The sequence below is a fragment of the Brachyhypopomus gauderio genome, chromosome 11, assembly GCF_052324685.1.
Source record: "Brachyhypopomus gauderio isolate BG-103 chromosome 11, BGAUD_0.2, whole genome shotgun sequence".
Taxonomy (NCBI): Eukaryota; Metazoa; Chordata; class Actinopteri; order Gymnotiformes; family Hypopomidae; genus Brachyhypopomus; species Brachyhypopomus gauderio.
This window is the reverse complement of record NC_135221.1, coordinates 14,285,838-14,302,444: the sequence shown is the minus strand read 5'-3', so window position 1 is coordinate 14,302,444 and position 16,607 is coordinate 14,285,838. Positions and strand designations below refer to the sequence as shown.

Genomic DNA, 16,607 nt, shown 5'->3' with positions numbered 1-16,607 from the left:
AACACAGACCATCAACACAGCCAGCCAGCTGCCCTCGTGTTTCTGAGAGCATTCTGAGCAACTTACAATCATGACCAAGTAGCAATATGAGCAGTTGGTTAAGGGTCATGCTCAAGGCCCCTGTGCTATCTCTGGCCCAGACAGAGGACAGCAGAGACCTGCTCAGAGCAGACCCCCCCCCAGGGGTCACCGTAGACCAGACAGACGCACACATGCTGCTTCTGAACTGGAGTCACTGATGTGTGGAAGACAAACAGAGTAAAGTGGAATGAACAGCGGGGATTGTGGTAATGGGTGTGTTTAACCCCATCACACAGCTCTTCACACTCTTACTGACACCAAAAAGAAATGATTTGAAATAGTCTGTCAACGATATCGGACGAAGTCTCTCCACAATAACAACAGTCTGGCTGCTCAAACTCAGTCATAAGAATAGGGCAGACTCTGACCGGCTCAACACTGTCTTGCAACACAAAGCCATTAAAGTCATTTCATTAAAATATACAGGAAAAGAGCAAAATATCAGAAGAGGTGAAATGAAAACAGCCGTCAGACGCACACGCAGACACACACACACACACACACACACACACACACACTAAAACAGTCCCACGTGGCAGAGGGAACTGTCTCCATAAATCAGGAAACAAAGGAAAATTCCTCCTCACTAGTCCAGAGCAGCGGTGACGGTGCTGGAGGAGCCGGAGGAGCAGAGGGGGGAGGTGGGAACAGCTCGGGCACGACTGCTGAAACTCAGCTGTGTGGCGGGGAGCTTCATGGCTTCACCTCCTCCTCTCCCCCTCTGTCTATCCAGCTTTCCCTCTGTCTCTCTCTGTCGTTTTTCTTACTTCTTCCTTTCTTCTCTCACTCCCTCTTTTCTTTTTTATGTCCTGCACTCACTGTAGTTCTTTCTCTCTCTCTCTTTCTCTCTGCTTGTTTCTTTCTTTTGCACAGTCAGGTCAAAAGAATAAAAAAAGAAGAGTGTTGGAGACCTGAACACACACACACACACACACACACGCACATATACTTACTCACGTCAGAAGGAACCAACCACAGGCTGAGGGGGAGTGGCCTGAGTAAGTGAGTGATAGAGAAAGAGAGAGACAGAGAGAGAAACACAGACAGAGAGAAGTAAACTGATCTCAGCAGAGTCTGAGTACAGAGAGGACACTGGCCACACTCGACTGATTTCAGATCAGACTTGCCCTTCAGTCTTATGAACGCACATTGGTATTATACACTGATCTTTATGGTCTGTGTCTGCGAGCACACAGCAGTATTTCCACCTGAAGCAACGCGCCTCAGCTCAGTAAACACACGAAACTGCAGAGCAGGTTTCCCAATCTGATTAGAGAGACAGAGAAGAACAGGCCACCTGACATCACACATGCAAAGCAGTCATACAGGTTAGAGGTGGACTGGTGTGACAGTGTGTGCTTGTGTGTGTGTGCTTGTGAGATAACAAGAGAAGTTGAGCCAGTTCAAAAGTATTGAACTAACCAATAATGACCAGAGGAGCGAGCATGCACGCACGCACTATATGCATATTTATACACACAAACCATGTCCATATTTTAATCCCTTGTCCATGTTTTAAACTGTGTGTGTTGTCCTGGTCAGTGGGGTGTATGGAGCAGACTGAATTTCACAAGGCTGTTTAAAAGCTGATTAACTCCACTGAAAAACAGTCCAATTAGTTCACTGTTTTAGCCAAAGGACTTTTTGGGGTCAGCTCACAAGGTCAGAGGTCAGGCTCCCATGAACCTCAGCGGAAGAAGAGGATTACCAAGAGACACATCTCTGTTAAAATGTTGGAGACTGTTTACCCGAGCAGGAGCGGAGACCATGTGGTTTGAGTTTGAACAGTGGCAGAGGGGTGAGTAGCTGGTGCAAACACCTACAGACATAGCAGCACACACACACATATACACACACACACACCCACACACGCGCCCACGCACACACGCACGCACGCACACACACACAGGTGAAAACACCTACAGACATAGCAGCACACACACACACACACACACACACGTGAAAACACCTTAAGACAGAGCAGCACATACACACACACAGGTGCAAACACCTACAGACAGAGCAGCACACACACACACACACACACACACAACTACAGACACAGGAGCACAGTGGTCCGACACTACATTTAAATGTTTATTGCTCTATGTATAGAGGGTTGTGGGGTTTCTCCCATCATGAAACACCACAGCTATATGGATAATCACCAGGCATGTACACATGCACGCACGCACACGCACGCACGCACACACACACACACACACACACACACACACACACTCACACACACACCTCCTCAGCCATGTGTAATGACATAGCTTCTAGTGAGTCAAATGAATATGTGGAATTCAGAATAGTTCCTATTTCTCTCTCCCTCTTTCTCCCTCTCCCTTGCTGTCTTTTTCTTTCTCCCCCTCTTTCTCCCCCTCTCTCTCTCTCTCTCACACACTGTGCACAGTTCTTCTTTTGTCCCCTCTCTCCTGAGGATTTGCATGCTTTGTCTGTTGTCATTACTGTTGTTTTGGGTTTGTTTTGTAATATGCAAAGTCTTTGGGAAAGATGTCACACAGGTGCTCCAGAGTGACCAGTGAGGTGTGTGTGAGGTGTGTCTGCACCTCTGAGTTCACTCCTCTCCCCTGATCCCCTTCCAAATGATTCATATAGAATTTGAACCTTAAAAACCTTCTCTATCACTCTCTGTCACCTTGTGGCTACAGTCACACTGCTTTCTGTGAGACCACCTTGCACATTCCGACACTGCAGACAGGGACACCAGCATTACAGTTTTTACGACTGCTAACGTGCGTTTGTCCAATCTGTAGTCACATTTTCAAAACCTCTAAACAGTGAACACAACATCAGTCTTCAGTGGCTATACAATTAGTACAATTCATGTTGTTTTTGCACAAAATGCAGTCATTTTACATGTTTCTATAATGCTTACGTTTTCTATACACACAAGGTTATCCAGTAACAAAATTCTGGATCATTTTTATTTTATTTACAAATGCTTGCACACAGAATGTTAAAAATGAAAACCTAAGATTCAAAACCTAGATGTCGATTGTCAAACTAAGTAGATAAAATAAATATATATAATATAATGTATCCAATTTTATGTTTTAAGAATATTTTTAGGCCCTCTGAGAGGGCGTAGAGGGCCCCGACGGTTCCCCACTGGTATGAGGTAAATGTGCAGCTGTGTTTAGAGTTTTGAATTGGGAAACATATGTTAGCAGTCGTAAAAAACGGTAACATCAGCACCGACACCGAGCAGGAGTGACACTGGACTTCTCTTCTCTTGGTGCCATCAAACCCAACAGTGTGCGACTGTGAGAGGGTGAGTGAGAATCTGGACTCAGGCTGCTATCCTGTGATCCGTAGGAACTCGGACGAGGCGGTTCAGGCTGTGTCTCCAGATCCAGCACTGAAGGCCACGCCTTCTCAGCGCACCGAGGTCACCAGGCACGCCTGCACATGTTAATCATTACGTTAGCAAATGACCACGCAACTTTCACCACATCAGGACATCAGTGCTTACCGTCTCTGGATCTGCACTGCAGAATGGCTAAATTTCCATGACCTTTCTGGGAGCCGTGTGGTGAGTGAGTGTTGTGGGACTGTCACTCAGACACAATCCACACCAGCGCTGAGAGGGGAGGCAACCATCCCCCAACAGATGACAGATAAGTGAGGTCAACCCCTCCAACACACACTCTTTCTCTCTTTCCATCCTTCCTACTCTGTCTACCTCTCCATTTCTCTGCCAATCTGTTTCCCTCTCTCATTCTCTCCCTCTCCCTCCCTCTCTTTCGCTCTCCTTCTCTTTCTCTGTGGCTATGCTGTGTTGTTTGCTAAGCTCCCCTCCAGAGCCGCTCTCTGGTGCCTGGCGCCTGTGTGTAAGCGGGTTGTCTGCTCCTCTCTTCCTCTTAATTTTGTTGTTCTAAATCATCTGGTGGGCCAAACAGCTCCATACGCTGTAGCTACCTTCCCTGCCCAGTCCCAGCAAAACACACCAAACCCAGTTTTAATATGTTCAAGATGGAAGAGTTTCCTCTGACCACACCATAAACACGGCAAAGCATCGAACCCAAGCAGAGAATCCCTACACCTGCTGAGAAGATCTGCTGAGCCTTCTAATCCTACAGGCTTAAGGTTAACAAGCACGTCCTCTCCAATGCTAAGCCATATGGGATTAGAAACAGAGGCTGAAGAGCTCTCCCCCAGCTCTGTCTTTGTCCTGTCTGTCTATCTGTCTCTCTGTCTGTGTATCTCTGTGTTGTCTCAGTAGCAGTACTAGGGGCTGTGAGGAGCCTGCTGTTGTGAGGGAAACCCTGACTGGTGCTACAGGTTCTGCTTGGTGTTAGCTGCTTTGCGCTAGAGGAGTCTCCAAAACCTCCAACCACAGGAAGGTTCATACGTAAGTAAATCAGGTGCAGTGCAGTAATAATGGCTTCTGGAGAATTATATTAAGAAAGTAAAACTAAAAACATTTCCATGATAACACAAATAAAAAGTAATAAAAATGTCTATCCAAAATAAACAAATCTATAAAACAGCTCCATGAAACCGCAAGCAGCAAAGAAAGCACTCTTTATCTGTCTCTCTCGGTCTCTCTCTGTTTTATTGGCATGACAAGTGTTGCTACATTTGTATTACCAAAGCCTGGACACTTACTGAACACTGAAAGATAACAGTTGAACTCACAGCTCTAAACACTGCAAAATTGTTAAGGAACAAATAAATTAATTCATAAAAAAACCCAAAGCAAATAAAGAATACTTAATAACAATTATTATTATTAATAATAATAATAATAATAATAATAATAATAATAATAACAATAACAATAACAATAAATAATCTCTCTCTCCCTCTCTCTTTTTTTCTCTCTCATGCTGTTGTGACACCTTTAGGCGTAGGTGCCTAAGGGTGTCACACCCACAGACACACCCGCACACACACACACGCACGCACCAACACTGACACACACACAAACGCACACTCACGCACACTCACGCACACTCACGCACACTCACGCACACTCACAGACTTTGTTTCAAAGGCACAGATGCAAACTTACTTCCCTGTGTGATTCTGTCTCTAGGTGATCCTGTCTCTAGGTGATCTTGTGTGATCCTGTCTCTAGGTGATCCTGTGTGATCCTGTCTCTAGGTTATCCTGTGTGATCCTGTCTCTAGGTGATCCTGTGTGATCCTGTCTCTAGGTGATCCTGTGTGATCCTGTCTCTAGGTGATCCTGTCTCTAGGTGATCCCGTGTGATCCTGTCTCTAGGTGATCCCGTGTGATCCTGTCTCTAGGTGATCCCGTGTGATCCTGTCTCTAGGTGATCCTGTCTCTTGGATGATCTTGTTTGATCCTGTCTCTAGGTGATCTCGTGTGATCCCGTCTCTAGGTGATCTCGTGTGATCCCGTCTCTAGGTGATCTCGTGTGATCCCGTCTCTAGGTGATCGCGTGTGATCCCGTCTCTAGGTGATCGCGTGTGATCCCGTCTCTAGGTGATCGCGTGTGATCCCGTCTCTAGGTGATCGCGTGTGATCCCGTCTCTAGGTGATCGCGTGTGATCCCGTCTCTAGGTGATCGCGTGTGATCCCGTCTCTAGGTGATCGCGTGTGATCCCGTCTCTAGGTGATCGCGTGTGATCCCGTCTCTAGGTGATCGCGTGTGATCCCGTCTCTAGGTGATCGCGTGTGATCCCGTCTCTAGGTGATCGCGTGTGATCCCGTCTCTAGGTGATCCCGTGTGATCCCGTCTCTAGGTGATCCCGTGTGATCCCGTCTCTAGGTGATCCCGTGTGATCCCGTCTCTAGGTGATCCCGTGTGAACACCTGCACCCTCCAGCAGTCCACTAGCTCACCAGTGTGTGTGACTGTAGGTGTGCTCATTTGTGTGTGTGTATGTGTGTGTAAATGAGGACGTGTGTATGTGTATATTTGCATGTGTGTGTTTGTACTTGTCTTCCATCTCTCCATCTCTATCTACTCATCTTCCACCCTGTCTCACTCTTCCTGAAGCTCTTGCTCTCTCTCCGTGTCTCTCTGTTTTTCTCTCCCACCGTTTGGGAGATTTCTGGGTAGGTGCATGGTTGCTCACTCCTGTGTGTGAGACAGTCCCTTAGGGACAATCTCCAAACGCAAAACTGCCGAAACCTGGAAGACAGACAATGGCTTTAAACCCCAGAGCAGGTGAGATCACTCACACATCTTTATGAGAGTGTCCCCGAGATAAATGAATGTCATAAACCTCACTCTTTTGTTTCTTCACCTATTCTACCAGCATCCACCTGACTGAAACACCCCATAGATGACATCAGTTAGTGTACAGCCATCACAACCACCCCACCCCCATTTAGAGCCAGGTAAGTGAAGGAAACACACACACACAGGAAGATCATTGGTTGTTGTAAAATGATCCACATTTTTTGCTTTTGTGTTTGTGTGTTAATGGCTCTAAAAGCTCTAAACGCATCTTTCTGAACGGTGTGAAGGATCTAACAGATTGTGTTGTAGTGGCTGGTGTCATGTGGTGACCACAACGCTTCTGTAGCTGTGGACAGGAGCTGTGAAGCAAGAGTGTGTGTGTGTGTCCCAGTTTTGCCTTTCAGTGCTCTCCCAATCCCCGGACCTCTGTCTCAGCCAGACAGACACTCATGTTTCAGGAAAGTGTTTTAAGCAGCATGGTTGGATTACACACACACACACACACACACACACACACACACACACACACACACACACGACAATGACATCATATCGTACACATGGTATGTGAATTCCTCTGTAATGTCCTGTCCATTTAGGGGTGTTCATATTTCTGGCTTGTAATGTCTGCAGTGTGTGTGTGTGTGTGTGTGTGTGTGTGTGTATGCGTGAGTATATAGGTTGATGTGTCTATGTGTACATATTGCATCTCTGTGTGTGTGTGTGTGTGTGTGAGTGCGTGTGTGTGTGAGAGAGTGTGTGTGTGAGTATGAGAGTGTGAGAGAGTGTGTGAGAGAGCGTGTGTGTGTGAGTGTGTGTGTGTGAGAGCGCGTGTGAGAGCGCGTGTGTGTGAGCGCGTGTGTGTGAGCGCGTGTGTGTGAGCGCGTGTGTGTGAGCGCGTGTGTGTGAGCGCGTGTGTGTGAGCGCGTGTGTGTTGAAACCCTCTCTCTCAGGTAAAGCATCTGCCATTACAAAAAGGAAATTGAGTTACAAAACAGAACCATACACAGAACGTTGGACTCTGCTATCTAAAATAAACAACAAAGTGATCTGGAGTCCGAGCCTGAGGGCCACCTGGAACTGGCCCGCCAACTGCAGGAGTCCAAACACACCCCAGCCCCATTACATGGAAGAAAACACCTCAGAGTAACCTCTGTAGTGTCACATTTTCCTTTGAGCATCAAACTGACATGCTGAAACACGGCTGAAAACAACGCTAGTCAGCTGAAGTGATTTAAACAACAATAGTTAATCACAGAGAACTTCATGACAGAAGGCAGGATGTCTGTAGCCTTTCAACACACGCCTGTAAGTCTGGACCCAAGGTTGTGTGTGTTTTGGGGTTTTGGGTCCGATACCCCCCATTTCCCTCGTCGCTAGCGACAGAGAAATTAGGACAGTTTCTCTCAGAACGATGTGTCTTCAGTACAGTAGGGCTAGCCTATGTGTGAAGAGACCTCGGCTTCCCTGCACATCAGTCCTGCAGAAAAATGGCTGGCTATGTAGACCAAACAGCCCATGCTGCATGCTGCAATTCTATACATGTATATTTATAGATTTTTTTTCTATATTTATAAACAGAAACAAAGTCCAAAGTCTCATACAGCGAAGCTAACCAGCCTGTAAAGCCATGGACAGGGCTGTTCCGGTCCTGTTCCGATGAACACATTCCCCGGCTCCACTTTAAAAGGGGCGTCTGCTTCCACACATGGAGATGTACGACCGGGCTGTTTCACCACAACTCCTCCAAAACCAAGTGGGTTTTCTTACATTCACTTCATGAGAATGGGAGGAGAAATGCATATCTAATCATTTATTCCACCTCCACCAACATGGGGCAGTTCACAGAGATTTTAAAGACTCCCTTAAATTATATATCATATCAAGCCCGTTGGTAAGTTTCAAAAACCTTGAGGAATTCTCAGCAGATTCTGAACCCTGAGGCATATTTCACCAGGTCTTACTCAGACAGATCAGTCAGAGTCATGAACCCGTCCCGACAGTTCCTGGGCACAGACGTCCTAGAACACACCTGGACAGACTGCAGAAAATGCCCTTATTAGGGCAACTCATGGACTGTGCCAACCTGAGCCTGTCTGTCAGAAATATATATTCATGTGTGTGTGTGTGTGTGTGGCATGCGTGTGTGTGTGTGGCATGCGTGTGTGTGTGTGTGTGTTTACAGTTACATGATTGGGTGCATGATTGTTTACATGACAAAAATAAAAGACGCTGTATGAATGAGCTATTATTATTATTATTATTATTATTATTAATAACAGTATTACAGTATTATTGTTATTATTCTTACTGTTATTAATGTTTGTTATTATTTATGATGATGAGAATTAATCATGAAAAGAACTGTAATTACCATGAAAGAATAGTTGAAGTGAAATAAATGAAAAAGGACAATAATTATAAGACTAACAGGAAGAAATAACAAATGGATAAATAATAAATGTTTCTCTCTCTCTCTCACACACACACACACTTTCTGTTCACTGTTTCTACATTTGTCGGAAAACTATCAAATGTTCAAGATCAAACATTCCAATCAAGCAAGCACATTTCTGCATAGCCATCTTGATCTCCACAGTGTTTCTCTGTCTAGAAGCTGACTCTGTGTGTGTGTGTGTGTGTGTGTGTGCATGCTGCTTTCTTGACTCTTTTCAAATCAACCCTTTGTTTTTACCAATGAGTCATGCTCACTTCAGACGCTTTTAATAATGAATAAGAGGGCCATTGTCTCAAATCAACCTCACATATGTGCATGAGAGGGAGGGAGGGAGGGAGAGAGGGAGGGAGGGAGAGAGAGAGAGAGAGAGGACTAGTGTGTTCCTGAAAAGAAACACAGTGACAGTTGCTGTGTTGTGAAGACACCTATGGGGACATTTCGAGTTTAAAGGGAAAAAATGTGGGGACATAATTTGCCTAAGGACACACATAATCTCTCTCTCTCTCTCTCTCTCTCTCTCTCTCTCTCTCTCTCTCTCTCTCTCTCTCTCTCTCTCTCTCTCTCTCTCTCTCTCTCAAATGGGGGAAAAACAAGCTGAAAACAATAAAAGGATTCTGGGTGTGTGTGTGTGTGTGTGTGTGTGTGTGGAGGTGTATGGGTGTGTGTAGGGGTGTGTGTGTGTGTGTGTGGAGGTGTATGGGTGTGTGTAGGGGTGTGTGTGTGTGTGTGTGTGTGTGTGGAGGTGTATGGGTGTGTGTAGGGGTGTGTGTGTGTGTGTGTGTGTGTGTGTGTGGAGGTGTATGGGTGTGTGTAGGGGTGTGTGTGTGTGTGGGGTGTGTGTGTGTGTGTGTGTGTAGGGGGGTGGGTGTGTGTGTTTGTGTGCTCATTATTAGAAGCTGCCCATAGTGCTGTGGGAGTCAATCACAGGGCTCTAAGTGAGAAGGAAAACAAAGGATGCTCTGTTACTATGGAGACAGATCAGCAGAACAAAGGCAGTAGAGAACATGCTTGTGAGGACTGTGTGGACCTGTCACAGAGGTGTGTGTGTGTGGGGTGTGGGTGTTGGTGTGTGTGTGTGTGTATGTGTGTGTGTGTGTGTGGGGTGGGGTGTGGGAGTTGGTGGGTGTGTGTGTGTGTGGGGGGGGGGTGGGGTGTGGGAGTGGGTGTTGGTGTGTGTATTCCAAAGTGTAGGAGAGGGCAGAGGTCAAAGGTCAGGGCCTACCTGCACACACACACACACACACACACACACACACACACACACACACACACACACACACACACACACACACACACACACACTCATATTACCTTGCTTGTTCTGTGCAACTTTACTGAAATCCTGAACTTTGCCTTACATTCTTCATTTCATCTTATATCCAAACATAGTGACTAAAGAGCAAAAATAACAATTTTGACTTCCCTGCCCCAGTAATTACAGCAATCTCAAGACACACACGCGCGTGCACACGCTCAGGCCCACATACATGTATACAGACATATGCTTGCGCACACACACACACACACACACACACACACACACTCTCAATAGCACAACAGCTCAGAAGTCATTAAAATGGTTTTAAAACCTATTACATGTTCTAATGTGAGTCCACGATCTGTCCTCTGTGCAGTTACGAACAGTTCAGAACTGGGATTAATTAGGATCAGTTATGAAAAGTTAGCAGCAGTTAGGAAGAGTTAGGAATGATTATCTAACAGGTTTATATTATATTTGAACAGAAATGTGCTGTTTTGCAAATTTCAGTATGAAGAAGGCATTGTAAAGAGTAGAGTAGGCCCATGTCTGAAAACACTCCCAGTGACTCTGCTCACACACATGCTCATTTTTCAAATATTGACTCATTTCATTCCGATAAAGTTTTGTGTATGGTTCCTTGTTCACGTAAACACTGCCTGGATTGGCTTTGACATATGCAGGTGGACTTGGGCATCTCATCCCAAGTAATAATCTGTTAAACTATAATCCTGTAATCCCAAACCTTAAAAACCCTCATAATCCAAGGGAAATGCTATAGGGAATGCAGTATGCTGTACAGACTCTGTATTGTCTAAGGTGTTGGAAATTCAAGTTACCAGCCAGCATGAATAAGAAACAGGTTTAAAGTGTACATGCAGGTTTAAGGTGTACACACACAGACAGTAGATGAGTAGGCTATAAGAGGCTATGTAAATAATTGAGGTGTTACATACTGTTACATACATTATTTACATACTGTAAATAAAGAGGTGTTTAGACCTTTTGTGCATTCATAATATTTACTCTAGACATTTTATGCAATAATGAGGTAATTACACTAGAACTTTTGAGCATTAATGAAGTATTTACTCTAGACATTTAATGTATAATGAGATATTTACTCTAGACCTTTGCTCACTCTTTTGTGTAGGAACTAAACCATGGAACACTGAAACAGTCAGTGGTCCAGTTACACACGGTCCCCTTAAATAAGATAATCACAACACAAACTGTGACGGCATTAATTTACAACTCACCCTTAATAAATGTTAATGCCTCAAATTAAATCTGATATTTTGCAGATTATTCTCAATGGCATTTTTTTATTTAAAACCCTCTGTGCTGGACAGGGGCGGACTGGGGAGAAAAAGTGGCCCGGGAGTTCCTGACAGACTGTGTGTGTGTGTGTGTGTGTGTGTGTGTATACTGTATATGAATCTATACATGGCACGTAGTGTATATGACGGCGTTTGTCATATGGACAATATTAATTCCTGCAATAATATGATTACAAAGCCACATAGTGGCTTTTAAATAGTCCACCATAAGACCACCAAACAAGTTGTTAAATAGTCCACCATAAGACAACCAAACAAGTTGTTTTACGCAAAGTGCATCCTAAAGAACAACCTACAACTCTAACGTGGGTATTTCTTCCTCTTACCTATTTGTGGTGGTTAGTTTTAATCTAAGAATTTCAATAACTTTAAAAAAACAGTGCACAGTGCTCTGCCTTGAAGACCGCCACTTGCGTCCGTGTTAACCGTGTTAAGGTAATTTGCCTTAGACGTTGCAGAGGCGACAGCAGTACATTTAAAATAACATGTTTAACATCTACAATTTAAACTGCTGTATGTTTTCGTAGTCCGGCCCGTATTTTCTGGGACAAGTTGGTTTTTTTCTGATCTCCGCTGCATACTGTCAGCCCGCACCAGCTGGCCCAGTCCGCGGCCGCGGTCCAACTCGTTCATGTGTTTACAGGCTCAGACCGCGGCCGCGCTGAGCAGGTTAGTCTGACTGGAGTGGGGGAGGTAATAACACCGTTAAACAGCAGCGTGACTACGGGCCGGGGCCGCAGTGCGCGGTAGTGGCTCCTCCACGGGCTGAGTTAAACCACCGGCGGCCCACCGGCCCACTAACCCATCGGCCCACCGGGGAAATCCCCGGTAGCAATGTATGCCAGTCCGCCCCTGGTGCTGGACTATAGAGTCTGTATAGCATGATTGTCTCTATGTGTGTGTGTGTGTGTGTGTGTGTGTGTGAAGAGAGAGAAATTAATTAAACACGGAGGGCCCTAGATAAAACAAGGCTGTAGGGAGTGGTGTCAGGGTGGAGGTGAGTGGATGAATGGCTAAGATGATGTACGGGTGGAGGGGTGAATGGATCAAAGGACTGATGGGGTTTAGTGGAGACTCAAAACAGGTTCTTAAAATCCACCCTTAGGGGAAACCCACACAGACGGATGAATGTCTTGGGGAACATGTTTTGTGCTTGGCTAACATTCCTCTTTATCTATGAAATTAATATTACTTAGTACTGCAATATCTTACACTTGTCATCATTTTTGTATTTACTAAAATTGTTGATCTAAGGATTTGTTAAGATTAATGATGTAATTTAGTGCCGGTCAGAATGAAAGGAAATGCCACTTGTCTGAAACAGGATGCCCTGAGCACACACCTATTGTAAACATGGCAACAATTCCAGGGTGAACAGGTCATTTCCTGTCATTAAGCTCCACATGCTCTGCAGGTTCTGATTGGCTAACTGGGTGGATTTAAACACCTGTCTGCTCAGGTGACTCACATAACACACTGATTGTATTTACATTATAAAGGTAGGCAATACACATCACCTTTATGATGACTGACGTGACTTATGTCAGGTCTGAGGGCATGAATGTAAAACTCATGATCAAAAACCCGGTTAAATCAAAGACTCTGGTGGTTAAATTGTGCAATCCTCTGCTTGGGGATGGGACACACCCCCTTTGCATTATCTCTGGCAAGCAAAAGACATGCAAGCAATTTGAATCTTGCAATAAATTCTGTTCGTAGCAAAAACAGGTTAGCTTCAATGGATTTATTGCTTTAAACCAAAGTGCTCAACGTCTAACAGAATTATACATCAAACACCCCGAGCCAGGGTTCTGAGTGCGGCAGCATGTTCTGATCTAAACTGGATGGTTCCTCTCTCTCAGGCATGCAGTACGGTGTCAGAGAGGGGCCATAAATTCCTTACAAAAGAAGCAAAACTGAAGAACAAAAGAAAGACAGAGAGAGAAAGAAGTTAACAAAGGAAAGTTTTCAAACGTTTCTCTCTAATTTGACAATTTTATAAAAAATTCGACCTTACTGCTCCTGAGTTCTGACACCTGCCTGGTTGCCTGGTTACAGAGGGTCAGAGGTCAGTGAGCTAGTTTGTCACAGCGGGTTATTCATTGGAGGACCAGGAAGACCCTCTGTCACTTATCTAGGTTCAGCTCCAGAGGGCAGGTAGGCTGGCTGAACTGGCCTCCCCAGACATGGACCTGCTGTCATGTGATTCATTAATCAGTGGAGCAGCACAAACACTCTTCCTCCAGCCTCCTTATTTAGTTATTCATCTTAAGGTGTATTATTCAGTAACTTCAGTCAATTATTCAGTAACTTCGCTGTTGCGTATGAAAGGTGCTATATAAGTAAACTTGCCTTGAACCTTATTAGAAACTAGAGAGAATGTGACGGTGGATATCCGCACTGGTGCTGGATCACTTACACGAGCTAGAACCCCCTTATCAGCACCACAGACTCAGTTACTGCTCCATCAGGTGCGAGTGAACGGACGCAGAACAGAGTCATCTTATTGGTTAACACACCCAAGCAGGATCTACAACCCATACACATCACACCTAGCAATCAGAGAGCCTTTACACATCACACGTAGCAACCAGAGAGCCTTTACATATCACACGTAGCAACCAGAGAGCCTTTACACATCACACGTAGCAACCAGAGAGCCTTTACACATCACACGTAGCAACCAGAGAGCCTTTACACATCACACCTAGCAACCAGAGAGCCTTTACACATCACACTTAGCAACCAGAGAGCCTTTACACATCACACTTAGCAACCAGAGAGCCTTTACACATCACAGTTAGCACAGTGCCCGGGTTTAGCATGCACATGCTACACCAGCTCAGCCTACTCTTAAATCAGAGTGATGCCATCCTGACGTTACATTGCCGGTGTCACACGGGGTATCAGAACAGTGCTGCTATGATGTGATGTCGTTGCCAACGGGTGCCCCTAAGATCTGTGGGCATATATGCATGTGCACATATCTGTCAACATTTCTAAATGTTGCTTTATTTACATTTAGTCCAACCCCCCCCACCCCCTCCCTTAGCAGTTAATGCACTTGTGTGTTTACTCTCTCCCTCCCTGAACCCATCTCCAAGGAGACAACCCGGAATATTTCCCATGACCCCCGTCTCATGCCTTCAGGCCACAAGCTACAGTCCTGTAGCCGAAAGACAAAAGGAGCCTCAACTACTTCAGCTGTCAGATCAATCACAGGAGAAGCTGACGGGGTCTGACTCTGACGTGCGTGTGAATGGACGTACCACTGCGTGTCTGGAAGACTTCAGCAGCCCTCGCTGTGTGTTCAGGTTTCAACAGCAGTTTGGGTCTGAACCTGCAGGTGTTTTGGTTCTGTCTAGCACCAGGTCAGCAGTTTGTGCAGACGTATGATTTATGATTTTGCAGCTGGCAGAAGCAGCCAGGAATTTTAAGTCAGGTACAGAAGGCTTGGGGCACGTGAGCTTAGTGTATGTAAGTCTTAGGACACGTGAGCATATGTATTAGTGCATATACATATGCGGATGCACACACACACGCACACACACACTACATCTTCATTATGGCCAGTGCAGAAGTTACACTGGGTGGCCCTCGCTGAGTGACACCAGAGGTCGAACAATCCAGAAGTGCGCAGTTGCAGTTAGGTGGCGCCCCCTGAGTGACACTGGGATTTAAAACCACTGCTTCGGGTATTTCAAATACATCCAACTGAAGAGAGCCACCTAGAGGATGACACCGAGCATTACAGAGTCATAGAGCTGATGCATAGTGTCTCTGTGTTTCCTCTTTTCTACCCTGACAATGGTATGCATGTCTGCTGCTATGTTTTGTTAATTTGCACATACACACACTCACCCGCTGGTGGTGCTGTCTGTCCTCACACTTTTCCCCAGGATGTCCCTGTCACTCAGATACCCTGCAGTCTCCATGGTAACACCCTCCAGATCCTCCACCTTATTGGACACGCCCAGGTAGTGGAGGTTGTCGACGGGGTCCAGGTTTGTCTGTCGGTGCGGGCAGTGCACGAGAGGCTGCTCATAACCACTCCCCAGTGAGGGGGCGTCGCCGGCCTGTAGACGGGGGCTGGACAAGCCTTGTCGCCACGGCAGAGCCGAAGCAGGGCGGGGACTGAGGGTAAGCAAGCCCCTCCCATTGATCTCTGTGGTTACGCAGTTATCAAAGGTCGTCTCCAGGGTGCTGGGGGAGAAGATTTAGGCAAAACATGTCAGCAATTCATGGAAACAAACATGTCCTTCCCTGCTGGAACAGCCGATTGGACTCACACAGTCAGATATCCACCTATAACTCATAGGGGCGGGGCCAGGTCTTTGATGATCACTTCCCTTTGTGAACAGAAGCTTCAGTTGAAATGACAGAAGAACTGAAAAGTGAGCGTTACAAAGGAGGCGGGCCAGACAGAACACGGGCCTTGGACATGTTCTGCTCCTCATGAATAACAGATAGTAAGAAAAGAGACGGCAAGAGGGGGAGATAAATGCTGAAAGCATGTGACAGTGTTTCCTGGGCCATGAGAGCCTCCCACCCGGGCTGAAGATCTGGGCCTTTCTTTAATTGACTTGGGAATGAAGATGAAGCTTTCAATTGTGAGGCTAAGCAGACAGCAGGGGGTCCCTAGACGATTTCATGCCTTCCCCGCATGGCCCGAATGCTCGAGACGCACATCAAACCCGCCACAGCAAAGACAAAACAACAACAGCTCCAACCCCAGTTCGCAAACAGCTCTTAATGTCAATCAAAGCGGCAGGCGCTGGCGTTTGTGAGCGATTGCAAATGGCTCGTGGTGGAGAGGTTCTCACGGGCACCACGGCGGGCACCGCACTGTGATCTCTGCGCCCGCTCATAATTAAAGTCGTGTTTTATTCCTGCCCTGTTGAACCGAAGCCATCTGCAGCCAGCAGGGCTGAGTGCACTGGCTGAGAAACAGCACTGTATGCGTTAACGCAGAGTGTCCACCAGGGGGAGCTTAGCACACACAAAATAATGCAAAAAACAATGTGAGCTGTTCAACATGTCTGTAAGTCTGGAATGCATTGAATCAAAATTGCAGTGAAGTACACAAGGTTTGTAGAGAAACAAGCAAAGTGCATCTGAATATAAATGTTCCCTTTCTTATGAGAGTAGATTAAGAGAAGTTCTGCTGTACAAAAAAATAAAACCTGAAGATAAACATTTGTTCATTTCCATATTGACAGACAGGAAAGATAAATTAAGAACAGCACTAACTCACAGCTGTGTTCTCCTTCCAAACAGAAATGTAACC

The 16,607-nt window shown here is 45.8% G+C and overlaps 1 protein-coding gene and 1 long non-coding RNA gene across 3 annotated transcripts in view; one reads left to right on the top strand and one right to left on the bottom strand.

Moving 5' to 3' along the window:
• nav2b (neuron navigator 2b) overlaps positions 1-16,607 on the bottom strand; it is an 86,491-nt gene that overhangs the window by 24,173 nt on the left and 45,711 nt on the right. The window contains exon 12 of the mRNA XM_077022199.1: positions 15,182-15,523. Within this exon, the coding sequence (XP_076878314.1) occupies positions 15,182-15,523 (342 nt within the window). The remainder of the gene's footprint in view (positions 1-15,181; positions 15,524-16,607) is intronic.
• LOC143527173 (uncharacterized) lies at positions 1,525-7,798 on the top strand. Of its 2 annotated transcripts, none has more exons than XR_013134043.1 (3): positions 1,525-1,879; positions 3,427-4,197; positions 4,334-7,798. It is a non-coding gene; the product is annotated as an uncharacterized LOC143527173 (long non-coding RNA). The 2 variants fall into 2 exon arrangements; XR_013134044.1 differs by having other exon boundaries at positions 3,427-6,422; positions 6,521-7,798.